This window comes from Alnus glutinosa, chromosome 5 (genome assembly GCF_958979055.1).
Source record: "Alnus glutinosa chromosome 5, dhAlnGlut1.1, whole genome shotgun sequence".
Taxonomy (NCBI): domain Eukaryota; kingdom Viridiplantae; phylum Streptophyta; class Magnoliopsida; order Fagales; family Betulaceae; genus Alnus; species Alnus glutinosa.
Window position 1 is genome coordinate 4,539,031 of NC_084890.1, and position 27,413 is coordinate 4,566,443.

At 39.4% G+C, this 27,413-nt stretch overlaps 1 protein-coding gene and 2 pseudogenes across 1 annotated transcript; 2 read left to right on the forward strand and 1 right to left on the reverse strand.

The window, feature by feature from the left end:
- The first annotated feature begins 3,316 nt into the window (after window positions 1-3,316).
- LOC133868838 (cysteine-rich receptor-like protein kinase 26) lies at window positions 3,317-4,252 on the forward strand (annotated as a pseudogene).
- A 13,446-nt stretch (window positions 4,253-17,698) lies between these two features.
- Window positions 17,699-21,970, forward strand: LOC133868839 (cysteine-rich repeat secretory protein 38-like). The gene is made up of 5 exons (XM_062305857.1): window positions 17,699-18,518; window positions 18,975-19,097; window positions 20,792-20,811; window positions 21,678-21,782; window positions 21,887-21,970. The coding sequence occupies exons 1-5, from the start codon at window positions 17,699-17,701 to the stop codon at window positions 21,968-21,970; spliced, it is 1,152 nt and encodes a 383-aa protein (XP_062161841.1).
- Window positions 21,971-22,542: 572 nt separating this feature from the next.
- LOC133867927 (cysteine-rich receptor-like protein kinase 44) lies at window positions 22,543-26,773 on the reverse strand (annotated as a pseudogene).
- Window positions 26,774-27,413: the final 640 nt, after the last annotated feature.

The window sequence follows — 27,413 nt, forward strand, 5'->3', positions numbered from 1 at the left end:
AGGCCATTTGTGCCGAATTCCGGTGATCTTTGCCGGAATCCGACACAAAACGGCCGGATCCCGGCCAGTTGACCGGAAGCCGGCTGTCCGGGCCGGAGATTCGGCCAGAACGGCCGGATCAGTCCAAGATCCCGACCGTTCTGGTCGGATCCAAGCCGGATCCGGCCAGTATCCCGCCCAGATGGCCGGAGATCCTGCCGGACTGGCCAGAGTTTGGGCCAGAACGGTTGGATCCAGCCAGTATCCCGCCCAGATAGCCGGAGATCCGGCGGCTCCGGCCAGATTCTGGCCAGCCTAGCCGAAATCTGGCACTGTACCGCGGGAATTCGGCGACGGTTGCCAAACGTCGCCGGATTCCGGCATAATTTGTCAGATTTCGGCACCGACCAATGTCAAAATCTAGCTTGTCGGAATCCGGTGATAGTGAACTGCTTGAACGTAAAGGTCGACTGCGTTGTTTAAAAGAGAGTCGACTACGTCTACCATCTACGGAAAATGATTTACGTTTTTAAAAAGCGTAAATCATTTTTTCGAAATTTATTTAGCATTTTTTGTCAAACGGAAATCATTTTTCGGTTGACCATTATTTTCGCCCCTACCAAATACCAAAAAATACCGAAATCATTTTCTAAAAATCATTTTACGCTGAAACAAACAGAGTATTAATGAAAAAGGAAAAATAAAATCTTTTTTTAAAATGAAAACTAAAAGACACGTACATAAATAAATCCACACAAATATCGGTCCTATCGTGCATCAGTAAGACAGTAATATATAGTATTAGACAAACAAAATTTTCATTATTCAAATGATAAATTAAGCATGTAGCAATAAATCTATGAAAATCATTTAAAGAGGGATCATAAAAAATATCTAAATAGATGATGTAAAAAAGTGTAGTGGGAATAAGGAAGCTAGTGCTCCGTTTGTTTCGACATAAAATGTTTTTGTTGGAAAGTATTTTTAACGAAATTCAGAAAAAATGATTTTTTTAAAAATATTTTTCGGTGTTTGGTTACTACCAAATAATACTAACGACGAAAAATGACGAGCGACAAGATTATTTGATTACTTAATGACTGCTTGATTAACAAATAATTTCGAAACTATATAAGCAACTGTTGGTGAATATACATAATAACGGCTAGTTTTAACATACTAAAAATTCTCTATCTTTTGTTAATAGAAAATCTGAAGATATTTAGGTTGAGTTTCATTTGTGCAAAATGTCACTAAATAATAAAGGATTTATGGGTTTGAAATATTTGTTCTTACCCTTTGCATACCATTTATGATGAGAGCAATAATTTCTTGTACCTCACTTAATTAGGAGTATTTCAATTTTATGTTTTCTATTACTTTTTATAACACCCATGCCATTGAGCTTGTAAATTAATAACAAACTATGGGGTCATAAGATGTTCGCACTGTAAAGTTAATTGCATATGCTTCTATGCAATGGGGGAGCTTTTCACGCCATTTCGCGGCCAGAAGGAGCCGTGGCCCCTGCTGAAGTCCAAAAAAAAAAAAAAAAAAAAAAATTGTATTACAAAATTGTTGTCCCCTTCAGGCCCCTAGCTAAATTGTTGACTTTTCAAAATGGTTTCACACTCTTTTATTGGAAAGTTGAAAATTTGAGTGAAAGAATACGGTTATTTCTAATGGCACAATTTTTTTTTTTTTAATTGATATTCTAAACAAATTAAGAGCCCACTTCTAGGCTTATTAGTAGGATGTTATAGAGTCAGGAATATAGTAGAAAATTAAAAACCCTCTCAATATATAACCAATAGAGTCAAGGCGTTTACATGTGGTGCCAGACTGCAAGTGCAGGGGAAATGAAAAAGAGAATTTCGTGTAGTGCAAGTGCCAATGTGCCACGGTAAAAATGAAAAAGTGCTGGAGATATATAGTACTGAAATGAGAATGAAACGATGTAAATAATCGTCGTTTGAGGCAAAAACGTGACAAAAATAAAAAATAAAAAATTATCAACGAAACCATGGGTACGTATGTATCACGTACACCCAAACTCAAACAACGTAAAACGATTGGCCCCTCCTATTTGTTTTAGAGCGTGTTTATCATATTTTAGCTCGGCCCCTCCTATCTTCTATGATTATTTCTCCATATCCAAACTCAACCCTCATAATCTTGTAATGTGATTTTTGCAGGAAGCGAGAGCAACAAATCTAGGACTATCATCATTATAATTGTGACAATTGCTGCTTTTGTGGTACTAGTCATGATCTCCTTCTGCGTATATTTCAGAGTTAAGAGGAGGCCAAGAAGAGATCAGAAACTTGATAGTAAGTAAAAGTTTAGTTTTGTTATTTATTATTCAAAAAATTAGGCCTCGCAGAGGAAATAACAAATTGATCAGACGATGCACACTACAGTGATGCACGTGCTTCGGCAGCTTCGCTATGTAATAGGAAATGTTGGGAATAATATTTCGATGCTATTACAAGTACAGTTTTTCCAGCATATATTAGCATATAACGTGACATAATTTGGGATATTATAAATGCTTGTATATCAGCCAGCTCACCTCAAGTGATCATTTCCCATAAAGCTGATAGGAAATATTACATTTAATTAATAGACACAAGTGTGTCATTAGGTGTTTGAAAAACTTTATTTCAATCATTGGTACGTATACCGGTTGTGCAATATTTAAATTATGTTACGCTTTTTAAATAATGAACCAAATTGATTGATTTAAGTGTTGACTTATTCCTCATGTGAAGTTGTTGAAGATGATGAGATTACAAGCGTGAAATCCTTGCAATTTGACTTTGGCACCATCAGAGTTGCAACAGATAGCTTTTCTAAAGGAAATAAGCTCGGGCAAGGTGAATTTGGTGCTGTTTACAATGTGATTTAATATAATCTTATGGACAAAGGTACCGTTTATCAGTTCAAACATGTTAATTTTAAACTTCCTTGATAGTTAGATATGCTCTTTGTTCTTATATATTCACATGATAGACTTTCTGATGGACAAGTTATAACTATAAAAAGATTATCGATGAATTCTAGACAAGGAGATTTAGAATTTAAAAATAAGGTCCTATTAGTTGCTAAGCTTCAACACCGTAATCTAGTTAGGCTCTTAGGCTTTTGCTTAGAAGGAGAGGAAAGGCTTTTGATATATGAGTTTATGCCAAATACAAGCCTCGATCACTTCCTTTTCAGTATGTTTGCACTTTTCTTTTTCTTTTTCACCTTAGATTATATTTGGTCGTTATATTTATTTTGGGTTGTACATCTTATTAGAATTATACGCTTCCACATATCTTACTTCATGAATCACATGCTTGGAGATGCAGATCCAATCAATCGTGTAGATTTAGATTGGCAAAGGCGCTACAAGATTATTGGAGGCATTGCTCGGGGGATTTTTTATCTTCATTAAGATTCTCGACTTCGTATTATTCATCGTGATCTTAAAGCTAGTAACATTCTTCTAGATGCAGAAATGAGTCCAAAAATTTCAAATTTTGACATGGCAAGATTATTTTCGTTTGATCAAACTCAAGGGAATACAAATAGAATTGTTGGAACTTAGTAAGTATACAGGAGAGAGGAGCTTATGTTTACTTTGTGCCATAGAAAAAACATCCAAGTCCTAACTAAGATTTGACCCATTTTCAAATGTGAGAAGAAACTAAAGGAGCTAGCATTGTTACCATTCAAATAAGTTGATTTTGTTGATGTTAATGTGCAGCGGATATATGGCTCCAGAGTATGTAACCCATGGACAATTCTCAGCAAAATCTGATGTCTTTAGTTTCGGAGTATTAGTATTAGAGATGGTAAGTGGAGAAAGAAACAATTGCTTCCGAAATGGGGAGAACATGGATAATCTTCTAAGTTATGTAAGTACAATCATACCTGGGTGATCTTCTAAATGCATGGGAAATTGAAACACTAAAAGAATTTTTTGTCAGATATTATATGTGCCCGTTCAAATTATATATTGCAGGCATGGACAAACTGGAGGGAGGGGACTACTTCAAATATTGTAGATCCCACAATGAGGCCAGGTTCGACTATTGAAATTATGAGATGCATCCATATTGGGTTATTATGTGTTCAACAAAATGTAGTTGACAGACCAACAATGACTTTAGTGGTTCTCATGCTCAATAGCTACTCCGTTACTCTTTCGGTACCCTCGAAACCTGCATTTTTTAAGCACAATAATATTGACTCAGAGAAGCCATGCCGATGGGAGCATGGCATATAGGGATTACAGAGTCAAGTGAGAGATCCCAAGGCAACTCAGTCCCTGGCTCGACAAATGAGGTTTCAATTACTGAGCTCTACCCTCGCTAGTGCTTTATGGAAGCTACAATTAATAATGTATATTTTTAAGAGTAATGCTATTTAATAGACTTTTATACGAATGTCATATAATTGAGAAGACGTTGCAATAAAAATTAGTCATTGGTTTTCTTTTTTACAAGTGATGATCCAATGGCTAATTTTCTATGCCGCATGATCAAGTTGTATGGCAGCCATATAACAGTCTACTAAATAATATTACTCTCTTTTGAAATGTCAAACTATTTCGGTCCAACTCAGAGAAATATATATATATATATAACTATTTTGGTACATGATTCAATTGACAACTTGGTGATTAAATCTAGGGCTGACAATTTTTTACACAACTTACGAATTTAACATAAACCCAATACGAAATTAACAGGTTAGGGTTTAGGGGTCTCACATATATAGTCTTATATACATGCCTCGACACAATCTGAACCCAACACGCGATATAATTAAGGACTGTAATTTTTTTATACGACCCACAAACTTAACATGAAATACGACTCAAAATTATCACGCGATCACAAAGTACTACCCATAATTGAATCCATTGTCCTACGACCAGACCCCGTCCAGGTCAAGTCCAGTATGATTTAATTATGCTTGGAAGTTTTTTATTTGAAATTTTTGTTTTGGTTATTTCAGTTTACCCGTGTGATCGAGTACGTAGCTAGAACTTGGTATAGTTCGTTGTCCCTGTTTGTCTGCCACTACAACTGTTTTCTGATTGGATAAAACTATCTTTTAGGGTGATCAAGATTAGGAAAGAGTTTTGTTTTGTTTTTTTTTTTTTTTTTAATAAAATAATAATAATGAAAATTTTCGAAATCTCATATAAATCGGTGTACCTTCCAACCTATACGAACAAATAGTTTTGGTTTTAACAATCCCAAACTTCAACGTTTGGGATGCTTTTTATATCATTTATAGAAAGATTATAAGAATAGTAACTGTAAGATAATTACAATTTGAATTTGAATACAACAACTCGATCTTATCGATCTATTTGAAATTTAAACTGTGCTAAAGTATCACAAGAGATTGAGTTGTTTGTTGATGAGGTTTCAAACTCTTGTTGAGAGTATCACGGTGGATTCGAAAATTTATTTTTTGAAATTATGTTCGAATGATTTAGAGAAAATTAAAAAAAAAATTAGATAAAACTTATTGAGTAGAATTTGAATTTAAAAAATTCACCCAAAAACCCATAAAGTAGAGGATGAATGGTTGAGTTCTACTGACAGAGATAGCAATTCTTTCCAAGGGACAATTTTCTCAAGAAATTCATAAAGTGAAAGCGAGAATTAATGAATCATTTACAAAGACTGGATAATGAAAAAACTCTTTTTCTACATCTATATTTGTTATGATAGCAAATGTTAAGATGAAAGTTATTTTGTAACATAACTTTGGCAAACAAAGATTAACCACATTAAATCATTAATAAAGAACTAGTCTTTTGCAGTTTTGTACGTCATGATCGATGCTGAAATAAAAAAAACAGGTAGTCACTGTACCTCATCAATTTCCAATTTAAAGACGGATAATGTAGGCAATTGCCAGAGTCAGTCCTACTGATCATATATATACGTCGGAAGAAATTAATTGGTTTGTGTTCAATGAGAAAAGGGAAGCAAAAATTAAAAGCATTTTAAGGATAAGAAACAGTAAAAAAGGGGAACTTTGATGATTCTAACCCTATAACGAAACAGATTCATCCAAGCTCGACCAGGACCCCAATCTGGTAGACAAAGTACACGACGATCGAGAGGAAGGGAGAGGAATTGGGGTAATACTTGGCTGAAGCAAAGTTTTCGGATGAACTTCATCGTAGCACTGCTCAAGGAATTAAGGGTATTTTTTGGGATTATTGGTTTTGTTGGGAGTTTGGCTGCCCCGTATAATAAGTACAGTACGATTTGTCAACGATCGAGGCCCATTAGCAGCAGCTTAACTAAATGTTGATTGACGTTCGTAATCATCAACCGGGCGTGTGACCAATTGGAGACTAAATTTAACATTCTTAAATTTTTTTCACTTTTTATATCGTATTAACATTTTTTTATTATTTTTTAAATAAAAAATTTACTACAACACAAATTTTTTTTTTTATTTTTTCATTTAAATTATTTCAATTTTATATCACATCAATTCTATTTTCTAATCATTAAAAAAAAATCAGATTAGAGAAAAGGGAAAAAGAAATTTCAAAGGGGATCCATTACTTAATCTAATCTGATTTTTTTTTATGACCGTGACTAATTATGACCGTGACTGATTGATTTTTTGAATGATATCTGTGACACTGACTCAGACATCGAAATTATTCTCCGACCACTTTTCTTCTCTCTTGCAAAAAATAGTTTGTTGGACAACATTCTTGGATCCGTCCAACCACTACAGCAAAAACTGTCCCAACAAATTTGATTAAAAAGTATTGTTTTAATTTAATTTTAATTTTTTAAAAATAAAAATGAGAAATGAAAAAGAAAATTCGAGACTTATAATCCAACTGAAATAATAAAATTTCTTTAGTTGATTTCTTTCCTTTTGCGTGGGATGGAATCATGGAAGTTTCCCATGCATTGGAGGACTATCAAATTGACACTCTGGCTATACACTACAAAAAACTTTACAATTGGCCGCGTGTCTACAGTACCTGTTACTGTAGACACGCGTCCAATTAGTCACGTATATACAGTACACGTGGCTAGAAACATGCGCATCACAGTTGGCTGCGTGTAATTTATACACGCGGCCAATTGGCCGCGTGTATTTTTTACACGCGGCCAATTAGCCGCGTGTATTTTCTACACGCGGCCAATTGTTTTTATTAAATATATATTAACAAAAATAAATTTATTAAGTTTTGTATATAGCCACGTGTATTAAATACACGTGGCTAATTGTTTTTATTAAATATATATTAATAAAAGCAAATTTTATTATGTATATATACGTATAAGAAATTGGCCGCGTGTGGCCTAAATACACGCTGCCAAATTTGGCAGTTTCAAATTTGCTTCAAATGCATGTTCCCGCGCGCCAGTACTGGACAGCAGCTTCAAAAGCAAATTTGCTTCAAAAAAATCGATAAACATGCAGCAACTCTCTCTCTCCCGCGCGCCACTGGACATGCAGATCTGTCTCTCTCTCTCTCTCTCTCTCTCTCTCTCTCCTCTGTATCGCACTCTCTCTCTATCTCTCGCTCTCTCTCTCTCTCTCTCTCACGGTGTGTTCTCTCTCTCTCTCTCTCTCTGTATCTCTCTCTCTCTCTCTCTCTCTCTCTCTGTATCTCTCTCTCTCTCTGTCTCTTGCTCTCTCTCTCTCTTTCTCTGTATCTCTCTCTCTGTCTCTCTTTGTATCTCTCTCTCTCTCTCTGTCTCTCGCTCTCGCTCTCTCTCTCTCTGTCTCTTGCTCTGTATCTCTCTCTCTGTCTCTCTCTGTATCTCTCTCTCTCTCGCTCTCTCTCTCTCTCGCTCTTTGTCTCTCTGTCTCTTGCTCTCTCTCTCTCTCTCTCTCTGTATCTCTCTCTCTCTGTCTCTCGCTCTCCCTCTCTCTCTCTCTCTCTGTCTCTTGCTCTCTCTCTCTTTCTCTGTATCTCTCTCTGTCTCTCTCTGTATCTCTCTCTCTCTCTCGCTCTCTCTCTGTCTCTCTCTGTCTCTCGCTCTCTCGCTCTCTCTCTCTGTCTCTCTGTCTCTCTCTCTCTCTATCTCTCTCTCTCTCTCTCTACTGAACTTGCTTGTGTTTTCCTTTTTTTTTTTTTTCATTTATTATTTTTTTTCCCTCTAAAAATAAAGAATTAAATTAAAAATACAATCAATTATTTAAAAAATAATTCAATACAGATTTAAATTAAATAAAAAATTATTATTATTTTTTTAAAAAAAAAAAACATATTGCCACGTGTATTAAAATACACGCGGCTAACAATTGGCCGCGTGTATTAAAATACACGCGGCCAATTGTGCAGTTAGTGTCAACCGGACCCATCGCGTGTATTTACGTGGCCACTTGCACGCGGCCAACAGTTCGCCACGTGTACAGTGACCATACACGTGGCGAACTGCAAGTGGCGAAAAACAATTTTTTTTGTAGTGATAGTTCATAGCAACTACCCCCTTGACCACATGGATTGACAAAAAAAAATTAAAATACTAATTGATACCTGAAGGTGATTTGATCGCCATGGTCCCTTGACAAAGACTTTTGGAAAATGTTAAATTTACAACACCAACACAACAACCACACAACAATTCCTCACAAGAGGGTGGAACCCACACATTGGGGCCCACCCTCATGTGAGGGATTGTTGTGTGGTTGTTGTGATGGTGTTGTGTATGAATCAAATCCCAAGACTTTTTACCCAACCATCGACACTTGGGAGTATCGAATTGGCATTTGGCAATCTGCCTAGTTCTTAGCAATTACCCGGCCCCCTTGACCGCATGCATTGACAAAAAACGTGTTGGTACAGTTTCCGGTATGATGTGAATCTGCACGTTCCTTTGATGTTCTTCACGCTTCTCAATAATCCTGCAAAACAACAAAATCTAGGGACCCTTCGGGGATCCCGCTCCGATGCCTAAGTTAGCTTCTGTGAGAGAAATAATGCTCTATGTATAAAAACTGAGTCTTCGTTTATACCTGGGGTATGAGCCTATTTATAGGCAAAGAGGTGGAGTCAAACCTGGATTAGGACTCCTGCTCCTTGTTGATCTAGAACTGCTATCCGAGTTCTAATTGGACTTCAATCCTTTACTAGACTTCTAATTGAATATCTTCTTAGACTTCCAATCTGATATCTTCTTAGACTTCTGATCTGATATCTTCTTAGACTTCTGATATGATCATTATTCTTATCTGATCATTATTCTTATCTGTTTGAACCTATTTGACTTTTGAATTTCCTCTTTGGATCGGGTTGAGTGGGATTTATCCCCAACAGTTACCCCCCAATTCCCTTATCCGAAGCTTGCTTGAATAATGGGAATTCCATGTCTAAGGAAACCCGATCTTTGTCTCCTTCTGAAAACCTGCTAACCTGCAAAACCTGAGGGTTAAATCTTACCCCCCATTACTTTCTTGTTTTTCCTTAGGGTTTTCTCCCTGTCTCTTGGAATGGCTGACTCCTGAAAAACCTGCAAAAACTGAGGGTTAAATTCGACCCCCCTTTCTTCTTGCTCTCGGCTAGGACTGATCCGGGACTCTCGGCTAGGACTGATCCGAGAGTTTTCTTCTTGGTCTCGGCTAGGAGTGATCCGAGACTCTCGGCTAGGACTGATTCGAGAGTTTTCTTCTTGCTCTCGGCTAGGACTGATCCGAGAGGCTCCTTCTCGGCTAGGACTGGTCTGAGAAGTTTCTTCTTGCTCTCGGCTAGGACTGATCCGAGAGGCTTCTTCTCGGCTAGGACTGATCTGAGAGTTTTCTTCTTGGTCTCGGCTAGGAGTGATCCGAGACTCTCGGCTAGGACTGATCCGAGAGTTTTCTTCTTGCTCTCGGCTAGGACTGATCCGAGAGGCTCCTTCTCGGCTAGGACTGGTCTGAGAAGTTTCTTCTTGCTCTCGGCTAGGACTGATCCGAGAGGCTCCTTCTCGGCTAGGACTAGTCCGAGAAGTTTCTTCTTGCTCTCGGCTAGGACTAATCCGAAAGGCTCCTTCTCGGCTAGGACTGATCCGAGAAATTTCATCTTGCTCTCGGCTAGGACTAATCCGAGAGGCTCCTTCTCGGCTAGGACTGGTCCGAGAAGTTTCTTCTTGCTCTCGGCTAGGACTGATTCGAGAGGCTCCTTCTCAGCTAGGACTGATCCGAGAAGTTTCTTCTTGCTCTCGGCTAGGACTGATCCGAGAGGCTCCTTCTCGGCTAGGACTGATCCGAGAAGTTTCTTCTTGCACTCGGCTAGGACTGATCCGAGCGGCTTTACCTACAAAATAAGCGATATCGACGGGTTCCCGGTCCCTAGACCGGGAACACTCCGATGCTTAAGTCAGCTTTATTCATTTATTCTGAAAATACTTATTCCCAAAATCTGGGGAATTTTCTGTCCAGTCTAAATTAAAAATAAAAGTCTATTTCTTTGTAAATATAAATGCTAAAAAATAAAAGCAAGCCTGAAATTCCCGAGAGTCCTTTTTATGGGATCACGGGCAGATACTGTTGTTGCCTCGGCTCTCTATGCTGTGGGCTTCTGCTTCTTCGGTCCTCTCTTCTTTCTATGTCATCTCGGGGATCATTCTCTTGATGCCTCTTGCCTAGTTGAGGACGGTCTCGGGGATAGTAATCCCGTGGCTGCTGATCTCGGGCTGATAGTCCTGATGATTCCGAGGCCTGTTATTTCCTTGCTGGTTCCCATTTTCTCCCAAGAACCGAACCAGCTTGCCATTCTTTATGAATTCTTCTATTAACAACCTTAGGGTTACGCACCCCTCGGTGTAATGACCTGCTTGTTTATGGAAATCACAATACTTCTCTGCATTCCTATAAGGAGGATTACCTGGTATCTTTTGCGGTTCCTAAAACGCCGGATCTCTCTTGATCTCCATGAGGACTTCTGATATCTCGGCATTGAGAGGTGTAAAGTTGTAATCTTTGAACTTCTTTACCTGCCTCTGCTCTTCCCCGTCAGCCTTTCTGAATTCTTTCCTTTTCTTTTCTGGGCCTGTCTCTCGGGGTAGTCTAGAACTGGCCATAGACTTCAGCGTCTCTTCCTGGTTAACGAATTCTTCTACCTTATCCATGAGGCCCTGCAAGGTATTCGGTTGCTTCCGGATCAACTTTTTCATCAAAGGCTCCTCGGGTGAAATTCCCTGATAAATGGCAGCAAAGATCATATAATCGGTCGGATCTTCGACCGTAGCCTTCTCTCGGTTGAACCGAGCCATAAACTCCTTAAGACTCTCATTGCCATGCTGGTGCAATGATAGCAAATATCCCGAAGGCTTCTTCCTTGTCCGGAAAGCCAAGAACTCCGTTAGGAATATCTTGGACAATTCCTTGAACTGATCAACGGAATTCGAGGGCAGCTTCCTGAACCAGTCTCGGGCATTCCCCGAAAGAGTAAGAGGGAAGGCCCGACATGCTACTTCATCGGGTGTCCGGTGAAGGTCTAGATGAGCTTTGAAATTCTCTAGGTGATCCAAGGGATCTCTGTCTCCTGCATAACTTAGAATTTGGGGTACCTTATGTTAGACTACACTCCCTCAATCTCCTCTCCAGCTCATCCAATCCCACAAATCACTCCAGCAGATACACTGCAGCCATCTCCGGATCACGATCACCCTGACTAGGAAAGTATCGCACCTCCCTTATAAGCATGCGCTCCACTAAGGCAACTCCCACAGCTCCCCCAAGTCACGCAGACCAGCATGGCAACACATCTCCACAAGGAAACTCAATCCTCCAACGTTCATATTCTTTGTAAATAGACAGCACATTATGTGCGTGCCCTTCATGTCTCACTAGTGTATAAATATAACCTAATATCACTGTTAATAACATCAAGCCTTTATACATTACATTCTGTCTTATTTCATGGTATCAGAGCTGTTTTAAAGCTCACGCTCTTTTTTTTTTCTTTCGATCCCATGGCCTCCTCCTCCTCCACTGTTACAAACTATGTTTTCCCTAACCTTACTCCTTTGGTCTCCCTCAAACTTGAAGGGCCAAACTATATCACATGGTCTTTTACAATTGTTCCTATACTGAAAAGCCATGATCTTATGGGCATCGTTGATGGAACCGAGCCGTGCCCACCTCAGTTTCTTCCTCCTACTACTGAAAAGGAAGAACCTTCACTGAATCCTGCATTCTCCCTTTGGGTTAAAAAGGATCAGTTTATCCTTAGTTGGATTAACATCACACTTGCTGAAAGTGTTCTGTCTACGATATATGGCCTTCACACCTCTCACCAAGTCTGGAAATTTCTCGCCACCAAATTTGCATCTCCATCCCGCACTCGGATTGCTCAGCTCCGTCGCCAACTCCAGACCCTCCAACAGGGTTCCAAGTCCTGTGCAGAATATGTGAACCTTGCCAAGCTTTTGGCACACCAACTAGCTACGGTTGGGAAAGCCATTGAGGATGATGAACTAATCACCTACATCCTTGGTGGTTTGAACCCAGCCTTCAACCCTTTTGTTGTTTCTCTCTCGCTAGCCACCCGTGACTCCTCCCTTACTGTTGAAGACTTCACTACTGAACTGTTGTCCATTGAACAGTTGGTTGAAAATCAACAATCCTCGGTCGGTACTGACTCCTCTGTTGCGCTGCTGTCTCATAAGCCCTCTTTTTCCTCCTCCAAGAAAAATCGACCTCCCCCTCGCAACCACACCTCTCGACGTTTTCCACCATCCAACCAACCTTCTCCCCGGTCCCCTGCTCCACGCCAGCAGCACTACTCACCCCGACAGCAGCCCAACCACCCTGCTTCCCCTGCTCCCAAATATTCTCCTTGCCAAATCTGTGGCAAAACCAGTCATCGTGCCTTGGACTGCTTTCACAGGATGGACTACGCCTACCAGGGACGCCACCCTCCTGCTCAACTCGCAGCAATGGTTGCCCACAATTCTGTTCAGCCCGAGGATTCCACTTGGTATGCTGATAGCGGAGCCAACCACCATTTGACCCCTGCTCTGGAAAATCTTCACATCCATGAACCATACACAGGTTCAGACACCATTGCTGTTGGCAATGGCTCAGGTTTGCAAATCACAAACACTGGCTCCCTCACTCTTACCACTCCTAATGCTTCCTTACGTATGTCCCGAGTTTTTCATTGTCCTCAAGCACTTGCTAATTTACTTTCTATCAATCAATTCTGTAAAGATAATAATTGCTTCTTTATATTAACTGATACTCACTATTTTATTAAGGACAAGCTCACGGGACTCACTCTCCTGGAAGGCAAGAGTGAAGGCGGTCTGTATCCTATCAACACCTCCAAGGTTGCTCTCCCCAAGAATCGGCTACTCAGTGCTCTTCTTGGTGTGAAGACGTCTGTTTCAGTGTGGCATTCCCGTTTTGGTCACCCCTCCTCCTCTATTGTTAATCTTATTTTGAATAATCACCACTTGCCCTTCACTGGGTCCCTATCCAATAAAGCAGTGTGTGAACCATGTCAATTGGCTAAGAGTAAACAACTCCCTTTCCCCTCTTCCACTCGTGTATCCACAGCCCCATTACAATTAATTCACACTGATGTGTGGTGCTCTCCTGTTGTATCTTTGAGTGGTTTTCGGTACTATGTTATTTTTATAGATGATTTTTCCAGATATTCATGGCTTTATCCTTTGTGTCTTAAATCTGATGTCTATACTGCCTTCTTCAAATTTAAATCTTTGGTTGAAAATCAATTCTCCACTAACATTAAGCAGCTGCAGTCGGATGGGGGTGGAGAATTTCTGTCTAAACAGTTCACCTCTCTGCTGGAATCCCATGGTATCTTTCATCGCATTAGCTGTCCCTACACAGCTCAACAGAATGGGCTTGCCGAACGCAAACACCGCCATGTTGTGGAGATGGGACTCTCCCTTCTTGCACAATCCGGTCTTCCTCAGGCTTATTAGGTAGAATCCTTCCTTACTGCTGTGTTTCTTATTAATAGACTGCCAACGCCTCTATTGCATAATTGTTCTCCCTATTTTATGCTTTTTCAACAGTCCCCTGACTACTCTCTGCTTCGTTCATTTGGCTGCTTATGTTTTCCCCTTTTACGCCCTTATGCTTCTCACAAACTCATGTTTCGCAGCAAAAGGTGCATCTTCTTAGGCTATGGTATGAACTACAAGGGGTACCGGTGTCTTGACCCTCTCTCCAACAAAATTTTTATCACTCGCCATGTGGTTTTTGATGAAACCACCTACCCTGCCAAGCTTATCACTCCCCCTCACCCTGCTGCCTCCTCCCCTGCTCCCAGGCCCATCCTCCTTCCCTCTGAGTCCATTCCCTCTAATTTACTTCCAAGACTTCCTTCCCCCCCAACCGATTCTGTTCCCTCCCCCACACGGGCTCTTACACCATCTCCATCCCCTTCCCCCACCCCACTCCCTTCCAGCCCTCATTCTTCATCCCCTTCCTCGGCCTTGCCTACCCTCCCCTCCCCAGCTCCCTCAGCTGAACCTTCGGCCCCTCCTCTCTCCATCATCCCTGGACCTCCTACAGTCCCTGCCCCTCCTACTATGATCACACGCTCTCGCACCGGCTCCTTGCGACCCAAAGACTTTTCCAACTATAAACTGTTCTACTCCACCCGTCACCCCCTTCGCGCCCTATCCACTATGGTTGCCCCTCTGGAACCTACTTGCTACTCTCAGGCTGCTTCATCCCCTGAATGGCGTGCTGCCATGGGTGCCGAGTTTGATGCACTTCTAGCCAATGGCACTTGGACCCTCTGCCCCCGACCACGGAATCACAACATTGTTCGCAATAGGTGGGTTTACAAGGTGAAACGCAAACAAGACGGTTCTATTGAGAGGTTCAAAGCTCGCCTGGTCGCCAAAGGCTTCGACCAGCGCAGCGGCGTGGATTTCACCGAGACCTTCAGTCCTGTCATCAAGTCCACCACCATCCGTGTTGTCCTCGCCATTGCTGTTCACTTCAACTGGAGCATCCGTCAGCTGGACGTTTCCAACGCCTTCCTCCACGGCCATTTAACCGAAGCCGTTTTTATGGAGCAACCCCGTGGCTTTGTTGACATGACATACCCGGATCATGTTTGCAAACTGAACAAGGCCATCTATGGCCTCAAACAGGCTCCCCGGGCCTGGTTTACTCGCCTCTCTCAGGCTCTCTTTGACATTGGGTTTCACTCTTCTTCGGTTGACACTTCTTTATTTATCTACTTTCAGTCTAACGTTACTCTTTATCTTTTGGTGTATGTAGATGACATCCTCATCACCGGGACCAACTCCTCCGTCCTCCATTCCATCATTTCTCAACTACAATCTGTCTTCGCCATGAAGGACCTCGGCGACCTGGGTTTCTTCCTCGGCATGCAGGCTCATCGTGACAGTGACGGCCTCCACATTCGGCAGTCCAAGTACATCATCGATCTCCTTCACTGTTCCTCCATGGCTGGTGCCAAGCCTTACACTGCTCCAACCGTTTCCGGCTCCAAACTCTCCGTCTCCTCTGGTGATCCCCTGTCTGAGTCTGATGCCTCCACTTACCGCCAGATTGTGGGTGCCCTGCAGTACTGCACCATCACCAGACCCGACATCGCCTACTCCGTTAACCAGCTCTGTCAGTTCATGCACTCTCCTTCCTCTGCCCATTGGATTGCCGCCAAGAGGGTGCTGCGCTATCTCAAAGGCAGCATTGATCATGGTCTTCTCTTCCGCCCTGGGTCTCTCACTGTTGCAGCCTACTGTGACTCTGACTGGGCAGGTGATCCAGACAGCCGTCGTTCCACTACCGGTTTTGGTGTCTTTCTTGGTCCCTGCCTCGTCTCCTGGTGCGCCAAGAAACAACCAGTTGTTGCACGCTCCAGCACCGAGGCTGAATACCGCGCCTTGGCCACTGTTACATCTGAAGTCTACTGGCTCCGTATGCTCCTCAAGGACCTCCGCATATCTCTTCCCGTCCCACCTACGATTTGGTGTGACAACATCGGCGCCCTCGCTCTCGCCTCCAACCCCGTCCATCATGCCCGCACCAAGCACATCGAAGTCGACTACCACTTCATTCGAGAGAAAGTTGTGAACAAAGATGTTCTTCTCAAGTTTATCTCCACCCATGATCAAATAGCCGATGTATTCACGAAAGGTCTGACCTCTGCACGTTTCTGTGTTCTCCGATCCAAGCTCAAGGTTGTCCCTGTACCCCCTTCAGCTTGCGGGGGGCTGTTAGACTACACTCCCTCAATCTCCTCTCCAGCTCATCCAATCCCACAAATCACTCCAGCAGATACACTGCAGCCATCTCCGGATCACGATCACCCTGACTAGGAAAGTATCGCACCTCCCTTATAAGCATGCGCTCCACTAAGGCAACTCCCACAGCTCCCCCAAGTCACGCAGACCAGCATGGCAACACATCTCCACAAGGAAACTCAATCCTCCAACGTTCATATTCTTTGTAAATAGACAGCACATTATGTGCGTGCCCTTCATGTCTCACTAGTGTATAAATATAACCTAATATCACTGTTAATAACATCAAGCCTTTATACATTACATTCTGTCTTATTTCACCTTAAACTTATTGGGAAGCTGATAGTCTGCCACCCGTCTGGTGAAGGGTGAGTCTGTACCCATTAGGAGCTTGTCCACCATTACGGATCTGCTTTTGTCCTTTCTTTCCATCTCCATGTACGTGCACCTTCTCTCCAGCTCGGCAATAACTCTGCTCAGATCTCCTTGGCGGTCATCCTCCCTCCGAGGATTAGTGTTGCTGTTGTGATCTTCTTCCTCTCGCTCATCCCTGTTCATCTCGGGATTGGGCTGTTCCGGCCTCCTGCGCAGCAACTCGGCATTCCGCTGTGTTAAGGATTCAATCTGGGCTTCCAACGCTGCTATGCGATCTTGATCTCCACCCCCCGAGGGAGGGTTCGGTGGAGGCTGCTGATTATTCTGAATACCTGGCTCCATTCGGACTATGGGCTCTCGGTTGGTCTGGCTTCCGGAACGTGTGTTCATCACCATGCTGGATCTTCGTTTTCTTTTATGAGGAACGAATAATCGTTTCCCACAGACGGCGCCAAACTGTTGGTACAGTTTCCGGTATGGTGTGAATCTGCACGTTCCTTTGATGTTCTTCACGCTTCTCAATAATCCTGCAAAACAACAAAATCTAGGGACCCTTCCGGGGATCCCGCTCCGATGCCTAAGTTAGCTTCTGTGAGAGAAATAATGCTCTATGTATAAAAACTGAGTCTTCGTTTATACCTGGGGTATGAGCCTATTTATAGGCAAAGAGGTGAAGTCAAATCTGGATTAGGACTCCTGCTCCTTGTTGATCTAGAACTGCTGTCCGAGTTCTAATTGGACTTCAATCCTTTACTAGACTTCTAATTGGATATCTTCTTAGACTTCCAATCTGATATCTTCTTAGACTTCTGATCTGATATCTTCTTAGACTTCTGATATGATCATTATTCTTATCTCATCATTATTCTTATCTGTTTGGACCTATTTGACTTTTGAATTTCCTCTTTGGATCGGGTTGAGTGGGATTTATCCCCAACAAAACGCATACCAGAAGGTGATGTGATCACTGATCGCTGTCGGAACAAACGCGCATTTCTACACTTCACATTCGCCATTGTCCATTGACGACTAATTAATCACCTAAATAAAAAGACGAGCGGAGTCTTCATTCAAGGCTCAATCCTAAACCCTGGCACTTTACGGAACACAAGCCAATGTTTTCCTCAACACTAGTTTTCTTCGTATCTGCCATTTTCATTCTCACTGCCCAAGCCGTCGCGCGCCCAGACTTTCTCTATCACTTTTGTAACTACACCACTAATAGTACCTATGGGGCAAACTTGAATGACCTCCTCTTCTCCCTCTCCTCCACCACCGAAATTGACCATGGGTTCTTCCATTCCGCTTACGGCCAAAACTCTAACCCAGTATTTGCAATTGGGCTTTGTAGAGGAGATGTCAACCCAAATGTTTGCCGTGGTTGCCTCAATAATGCTGCGTCTCTTCTCCTGGAGCGCTGTCCCCAGCAAAAGGAGGCAATTGGGTGGTATGACGAATGCATGCTACGCTACTCAAACCGGTCGATCTTTTCCACCATGGAAGAAGAGCCCAGCAAATTTCTGTGGAATACGATGGATATAACAGAGCCAGACCGCTTCCGGAAGCTGGTCGAAGCCACGTTGAATGACTCGGTGCCTCGGGCTGCAAATGCTTCATCCGGTGATAAAAAGTTTGCCGTTAAAGAAGCCAGTTTTACAGAATTGCAAACTCTGTACAGCCTTGTCCAGTGCACCCCTGACATATCCAGCTCTGATTGCAATATGTGTCTTCGGAGAGCCATGGCAAACCTACCGATGTGTTGTGATGGAAAGCAAGGGGGTAGAGTTCTGTATCCAAGTTGTAATCTTAGGTACGAAACGTACCAGTTTTACCAGATACAATCCGTCCCCACACCGTCACCGTCACCGTCACCGTCACCAACACAAACACCAATGCTTCTTCCTCCTGCATCGCATCTTCCTGCTCCAGCTGCAGGTTAGATCACGAGACTCAAAGATAAAGTCAAAACTTAATGGCTACTTTCATACCATGATAATAGCAAATACAATGGCATGCTTGGTAAGATAAATGAGGACAGGATAGCTGATGAAAATCTGAGTGAAAACATTATTTTCTTTTCCCTTTATGATCCGTTTGTTTTTCGTAAAATATTTTCGACAATCGTTTTCAAAACAAATGGTTTCTTCGGGAAAAAATATTTTAACGTTTAACTCGTATAAAAAAATTATAAAATTTAAAAATTAGAATTTGATACTGGAATTCGGCAACGGACAACATTCGATTATCGTTGCCGAATTTTTACGAACAAATTTGGTCAGATTTTAGATTTTAGCCGTACTCTTCCGGATCTGGCCAGAACAGTGGCCGTATCAGTCTGCATAGAAAAGGTAGCAAATAATAGTAATTTGACAGGATTATGGTTTTTTGTAGGGCAAGTTCGTAGGCCTGAAATCGGCATCTTTATAGTTGTGCTAGCTGCTGCTTTCGCGGCACTAATTATAATCACCACAGGCGTCCGTGTCAGTGTGAAGGCGATATTGAAGAACAATAGAAGTAAGTACTTACAAATTTTCCGTAACACGCACAATTTTGGGAATAAGATTCCTAATCATTTTTTATTTATTTTTTAATTGAGGTTCTTTGTATCTTTTCTTTTCTTTTTTAAGAAAAGTAAAAAGAAAGAAAAATATCCAAGTCAGCCAACCCATCATAATTGAATAACGGGCTGCAGTAGGAAAGTGCTGTATGTCTATGCCTGACTTGTTCATTGCGCTTTTGTTTGAAGTTGACTTAGATTTCAAAGCTTGCCGTCACGGCGTCACGTAACTTCCATTCCGTCTAAAAAGATATAAAAGACTAAAAGAGTTAATATAGTCCCGTTTAACAACCCCCTCTCCTTTTTTTATGGGAAGAAACTTTTTTTGTTGAGCGAAAGTAAAAAATGATTGATGTGATATAAAATAGAAAGAATTTATATAAAAAATTAAAAAAATTTTGTATAGTAGTGAAACTTTTATTTAAATAATAAAAAAAATTGTTGATGTGATACTAAAAATAAAAAAAAAATTAAAAATGTTTTGAAGTTGATGTTTTTTTGGAAGAAGTGAAAATAAGGGGAGGGGGAGGGGGAGGGGGAGGGGGAGGGGAGGCGGTTATTAAACGGGGCCCGGTCTTTTTAATGCAAGAGGGGGATTTTGCTTCTACTCAATTTTTTTTTTTATTACGGTGTTTATTTTGTTTTAAAAAAATATTTTATTTAATTTTTTTTAAAAATAAATTATATTTTATTCAATTTTTTCTAAACAAATTGTTTTTTTAATTATTATTATTATTATTATTTAATTTTATCTCACAAAGTCAAACTTCGAAATTTGCGTACCAAATAAGAATTAAATTTTGATTTCAAAAATTGAACACTCAAACAGACTATTAAATGAATTAAATTGTAACAATTTGGTAATTTGTGAAAATCCAATGTCATTTTTTAACTTTAGAAGTTAAAATGTAAAAGTGGTGATATTTTAGGAGCTAAAAAAAATTTTCCAACGTTTATTTCGTCTCTAGTACTGTAGACTCCATGCTGTCGTATGAACATATTTTAGAATATGTAACTCCTCTTTTATATATGTATATATATAGTTAATTGGTTGATTTATTAATTAATTAGAGTTGACTTGTTTCTAATGCGAAGCTATGAATGAAATTCCAAACATAGAATTGGAATCCTCGCCAGTAGCCCGTGTTTCTGTACCAACACACAGAAGTTCTTCACCAGCACATTTGCCAGAATCAGGGGTATCCTTCTTTCTAATTATTTTATTTTATTTAATTAGTTTCTTCAAAGTTGATAATGATAGCTTTATATATTAGGCATATCATGTAATCCTCTGTCTCGTAATTGTATGGTTATAGCATCAATATATCTTTTTATAGTTTAATTTGAAAATTTGTGTTAAAGTCTTAACCACTTTGAAAACCCGTCTTCATGCTTATAGTCTACATTATATATGTGCATTGTCTTTTGAGCTCTTTAATGTACGTGTTCACTACATATTGATTAAATAGGTGAAAATAGATGTCACCATGGTCAATTATATGTAAATGGATGTCACAACATATTGAATATGCATGTGTAATAAGTAAATAGATGTTAGAATTCTTTGGGAAAGGACAATGAATTTCATGCCCGCAACCTCGTTTCAATTCTCACTGTTTTTTGGGTTTGCTTGAAAGATAAATATGTTTAGGTCTCTCTTTGCTTGATCAGGTAATATATATATATATATATATATATATATATATATATATATATATATATATATATATATATATATATATATATAATATATGGGATAACTTTATAAAAAGGTATCAAATTATAGGCCGTTTTGAGATAAGGGTGCTAAACTAACAAACGTCTCAAACTGAGGTATCCAAGTTTTCAAACGTCTCATTTATGGGTACTCCATTAGGACTTGCTGTTAAATCCTGCAAAAATTTTCAAAATACCTTTGTGTTTATTTTTTTTTTTTTTTTAAAAAAAATTTATAAAAATTTTCAAAGATTCAGGCATGAGTATTTTTGTAAATTCCGTTAAATTCTGACCAACACCTCGATCCTAGTATTTTTTTATTATTATTTTTTCTTAAAAAAATTAGGGGTATTTTGGGTACTCCATTAAGATTTATTATTTAATAGCAAATCTTAACAGAGTATCCTTAAGTGAGATGGGAAAAATGACAAAAATACCCCTGATAAACAATCTAGAAAAAAAAAAAAAAAAAAAGAAGCTAATATTTCAGAAAAATATAAAAGACAAAAAATTTAGGAAAGAAACGATTTTTTTTTTTTTTTTTTTTTCGTTTTTCTAAATTTTTTATTGGTGTTATTTTTGTCATCTTTCACGTATGTACGTGGAATTGGGACATTATAACTCTAATGGTAGATGGAGGGGACATTGCAAAAATTGGGAAATTAGAGGCATATTGCAAATTATTTGTTGGCACGTAGTTAAAGGGAGATAAATGCAATACTTTCCGTAAAATAGCATGTATTCGCATATAAGTTCATATTTTCTTAACTACTTTATATATAGTAACTCGTGTTTTTTTATTTTTGTTTAAAATGATATAGAAATTCAATCAGCTTGGGAAGAAGCTCAGTAGCATGATATTTTGTAACTCACGCAAGAAGAAAGATGGATCTTTTGTCAGTACTCCCATTAATGAAGAAAAAGGGGTAAGCAATTTATTCAATTTCTATGTAAATCTCTATGTAATTTTGAAATTTAACTATACAAATTATGTAACAAATTTTCACTTAATTTGTTTGTCCAATTGAAGATCCAAGAGCTTATAGCTCAACCTCTGCCAAGGAGTGATGATGATGCTGTGATGCCTTCCTCATCCACTAGCGAGTTTGAGTAGAAGTGGAAGTATGAGGAGGCAGAGAGAACGGTCAGCAGCCAGCGAGAGAAAATAAGCATCTTGCGTAAAGAGACGCAGGAGGAAGTGAACTCCATAAAGAGACAACAAACACAGATGCAACAAGAAATGGAAGCCAAGCAGAAACAGATGGAGGAGCAAATTGAGTTTCTGCTCTCACAACACCAACTACGTAGAGACCCTCCTACATAGTTTTGTTTTTGTTTGGTGAAAAACATATTAGGTTAACATATAAATTCATTATTTCAGGTAAATTTTATCAATTTATTTTAATAATACACAAATTTATTATTTAATTTCAGTATTATGCATATACTAGTGTTCAATAAAAAAAAGTAATTAATAACGTACCCACTTTTTTATAAGAAAATTATTATTAAAAGAACGCTTTTAGGAACAAGCCCTTAATCCATTGCCAATAATCCAACTCATGATCCAACTCTCTCAGCGAGAAAATAGCAACGTACTTCTATTTTCACTTCCTATATCAAAGAGATTTTTTTTTTGGACCACCAAACAGTTCTTGCTGCATATAAACAGAAACAACGAAATAAATATACTACTAAGGTACAGAATCATGACCATAGTAGTTTAAAATTATAAAATATACATTCTTAATTGTAGCTTTTATAAAGCATTAGCGCGGGTAGAGGTCAGTAATTGAAGCCTCATTTTTTTGAGACTTGGAGTGAGTTGCCTTTGGATCTCTCATTTGAATCTGTAAGCCATGTGTTTTCCTCCCATCCGGATGCTGCCTTTAAGCCAATGCTACTGTGCATAAAAAATGCAGGCTGCAAGGGTGCTGAAAGAGTGATGGAGTAGCTATTAAGCATAAGAACTACTGAAGCCATGGTTGGTCTGTCAGCTACATTTTCTTGAACACATAGTAACCCAATGTGAATGCATCTCATAATTTCAGTTGCTGAGCCTAGCCTTATTGCTGGATCTACAATATTTGAAGCAGTCCCCTCTCTCCAATTTTTTCACGCCTACAATATATGATTTAGATGGGCAAACTCGTACAATATCAAACAAAAATTTCTTTCAGTATGTTAGTTTTTATGTGTTTGCTAGTGTCACAAAGTTATAGGACAAGGGAAATGTATCCAAGTATCATTGTACTTACATAGCTTAGAAGATCCTTCACATTCTCTCCATTTTAGAAGCAATTGTTCTTTTGTCCACTTACCATCTCTAACACTAATATCCCGAAACTAAAAACATCAGACTTTATTGAGAGCTGTCCATGCATTGCATACTCTGGAGCCATATATTCACTGCATGTCAACATCAATAATATCAGCTTAATATGAATGGTAATAGACCTCTCCATAATTATCCTCAATTTTTTTTTTCTCCTTAAATTTTCAAAACAGGTTAAATCTTAGTTAAGACTTTATGTTGTTTCTTTGGTACAAAGTAAGCATCAGCTCTCCTCTTCTAGGACACTTACTAGGTTCCCACAATTCTACTTGTATTCACTTCAGTTGCATCCAATAAAACCAATCTTGCCATTCCAAAATCTGAAATTTTTGAATTCATTTATGCATCTAAAAGAATGTTGCTAGCCTTAAGATCACGATGAATAATACAAAGTCGAGAATCTTCGTGAAGGTAAAGAATCTATATATCTAGCAATGCCTTCTATAATCTTGTAGCGTCGTTCCCAATCCATATGTAAACGCTTAATTGGATCTGTGTATATCCAAGCAAGTATATGATTCAATGAAGTAAAATATATAGAGGCCAGGTGTATTCAACCAAATTGTCAACCTAAAAGATATATTATGATCAATACAATTTAAGATAAGAAGAAAGTATATAAACATACCGAAAAGAAAGTGATCAAGGCTTGTATTCAGCACAAACTCATATACTAAGAGTCTTTCATTTCCTTTCAAGCATAAGCCAAGAAGCCTAACTAGATTACGGTGTTAAAGTTTAGCCACTAATAAAACCTCATTTTTAAATTCTAAATCTCCTTGTCCAGAATTCTTTGACAGTTTTTTTACAGCTATAACTTATCCATAAGAGGGCTTACCCTATTAAAATATAATAATGATCAAGTGCATGTAACCACAAGAGATTTGAAAATTGACATGTTTTGACATATATATGGATGATTCCCTTCTCCATAAGATTATGTCAAATCACCTTGTAAACAGCACCAAATCCACCTTGGCCGAGCTCATTTACTTTAGAAAAGTTATCTTACGCAACTCTAATAGTATCAAAGTCGAATTGCAAGGATTCCACGCTTCTAATTTCATCATCAGCATCACGTAAGGAACAAGTCAACACTCAAATGAATATATTAGGTTCATAATATATTTAAGAGTAACACAATTAAAAATGTGTGCACAAGAAAGCAACGGGATTTGAAATAATGTTTTGTTTTTTTTCAAATACCAAATGACACAGTAGTACTGCTTATTAATGTAATAATTTCTAGTAATTGTTATTGGAAGTCACTTCTCGACAGAACTTTCGAATTCAAACCTTACTTCTTTTCTTTGAAAGCTAAATATCGTCTTATATAAGAATTTTCGAGATTATATCACGTTATATTCTAATAAATGCTGGAAAAGTTTTAATCGTAATAGCAGCGGAATGTTATTCCCTTAGGCCTATATATTACAACTAATTATTGAAGCACCTACATGTATGCGTTCTCTTCGTTAATAATTCCTCTGCGATATTCATGGATTAACTATTTGAATAATAAATAATAAATAATAAAAAACCAAACGTTTTACCTACTTTCAAGTTCCTCTTTTGGCGTTCTCCTTACTCTGAAATATACGCAGAAGGGGAGATGACTAGTACGTGCTACAAAAGCAGCAATTGGCACAACTATAATGATGACAGTTCTAGATGCGTTGCTATTGCTCCCTGCAACAATCATAAATCTGTTATGATTAGAAGACTCTGATCAGGGTTGAGTTTGGAATTAGCTTTACTTCTGGATCTGGAGAAATAATTTTAGGCCTCGTTTGGTTCGTAGAATGATCATTCCATTAAGAAAAAGAATAGTTATTCCTGGAAATAGAAGGTAGCGGATTGGAATGACTATTCATATTCTTTTGTTTGGTAATAACTCACACATTTTAATCGGAATTCAAAGAAAATTACTAAAAAAACCCTACATTATTTTTTTTTAAAAAAATCAGACTAAAAAACTAAAAACAAAAAAAACAAAAAAAAAAAAAAATTGAAATAAATTGGTGGGTAGCCGACCACCCATTGGGGTGGCCGGCCACCCACCGTTGAACCGGAGGCCACCCTCGATGTTCTCTGAGGGTGGCCGCGGCCACCCCCAATGGACTATGGGGGTGGCACCCCCGATGACATCGACGAGAATTGGGAGTGGCCTATGCCACCCCCAGTTGCTCCGGGGGTGGTCGCACCACCCCCCGAAGCATTCGGGTGGGGGGGGGGGGTGAGACCACCCTTGACCCTCCATAGTGGTTGGTTGGCCAACCACCTCAATGGGTGGTCAGCCAACCACTTTAGGATTCAGTTTCTCTCTTTTTTTCTTTTTCTTTTTTTAAACAAAAGATTTGAAGAAAATAAAAAATGAATTTTTTTTTTTGTCAAAATTGTATTCTTTACCCCAAGGAATAGCTATTCTTCTAAAAAATGAGAAGAATATGTATTTCTCTTCGTAAGTGGAATAGACTCCTACCAAACAAAAGAATGGCTATTCTAATGGAATAGTCATTCCATTTCAGGGGTTTATTCCGCAAACCAAACGGGCCTTAATATATATATAGCGTAAATAACTATAAAGTGTTTGGAGTAATTAGACAGACTAAAAGATAAGATCAAATGTCATTCAAATTCTAATGAGTAGAAAAGATAGCCCAATTGTCCGAGTGTGAACAACATCTTATGACTCCATGATTTGTTATGTTATAAGCATGCATAATTAATGGCATATATGGGTACCTTTGGTTGTATTGGTGTTGGTTAATGGTGGGGGAGGAGATACTGGTGGTGCTATTGGAGATGTTGGGGGTGACGCAGCCGCTGTCGAGTTATAGAACTGGTAGATCTCAAACCGGAGATTACAGCTGGGACCAACGACTCTCCCACCTTCCTTATTATTGCAACAGACTGGAATACGTTGAACAGCGTCAACTAAGCAACTGTTGCAATCTTGCTCAGACAAATCAGGCGTGCAGTACTGCACAAGTGCATATAATGTTTTAAATTCTGGTGCCGTTGCGTTTCCTGTTGCAAACTTACGAAGAGAACCACCTGCTACAGCTTGACTTCGTAGGTTTTCCAACAAGGTCCTAAGATCATTGTTGAATTTATCCACGTTATTGGCCGACGACGCGTTGTTTAGGTTCCACATATAGAAAATTGAACTAGTTTCCTTAACGCCCAAAATGGAGCGATTTGAGTATCGTAACATACAATTGTCGAACCATCCAATTGCCTCCTTCTGATTGGGACCCTGCTGCTTGAGAAGAGACGTAGATATGTTGAGGCAACCACGGCAAAGATCTGGGTTAACATCTCCTCTGCAAAGTCCAATTGCAGATACGTGGTCAGAGTTTTGGCCATAAGAGGAATTGTAGAAGCCATGGTCAATTTCTGTGTTGGAGTAGAGAGAGGAGAGGAGGTGATTGAGGTTTTTCTCATAGGTACTGTTAGCGGTGTAGTTTCCCTTGTCGTTTAAACAAAAATGATAAAGGAAGTCTGCCGTCTGCGCGCCACTGCTTGAGCAGTGAGTAAGAGAATGGCAGAGAGGAAGAAAAGTAATCTAGAGGAAACCATGGCACCGTGCATAAAATGGCGAGGCTTAGGCCTTGAAAATTAGAACATGCTTTTTATTGAGAAGGCTGAGCTAGTGAGTTGACCTTTAGCTTTGTATAATTGGTGCCATTTTTGAAGTCAACGATCTTTCTCATGGCCTTCTGATCTATTTTAGCTTCAGAAAATACAAGCAGGTTTTAAATATTTGAGTCTGTCATGAAAGTTAATCAGTGCAATGTTAGCTGGTCAAGCATGTAAACCTGAAAAAACTTTTTGTGTACGTATTGGAAGATTGATCGAGGGGTTTCTCTCTATATCTATCTCAACATTGACCGAGTGAGAGGTTTTGATATTAAATGCATAGTAGCAACCTTGACAGCTACCTAAGAGAATATGGATATATTTTAATGTTAGAGCCCAATTATTATTGTCCGTTGATTCAATTAATAAATTGTGTTATTGTTGAACAAGGAATATTGAATTCAATTCTGCTTTTTTAATTTTTACATGAAAAAAAAGGAAGGTTTAAAGAAAGTGAGAGACGAGCTTATGCTTATGTTGCATAGCCCTTTATATACCTATTGGATCGACCTCAATTGAAAAAAACATAAACAAAACAACAAAATACTGTATCATTTCCTTCAAAGACTATTAAATAAAA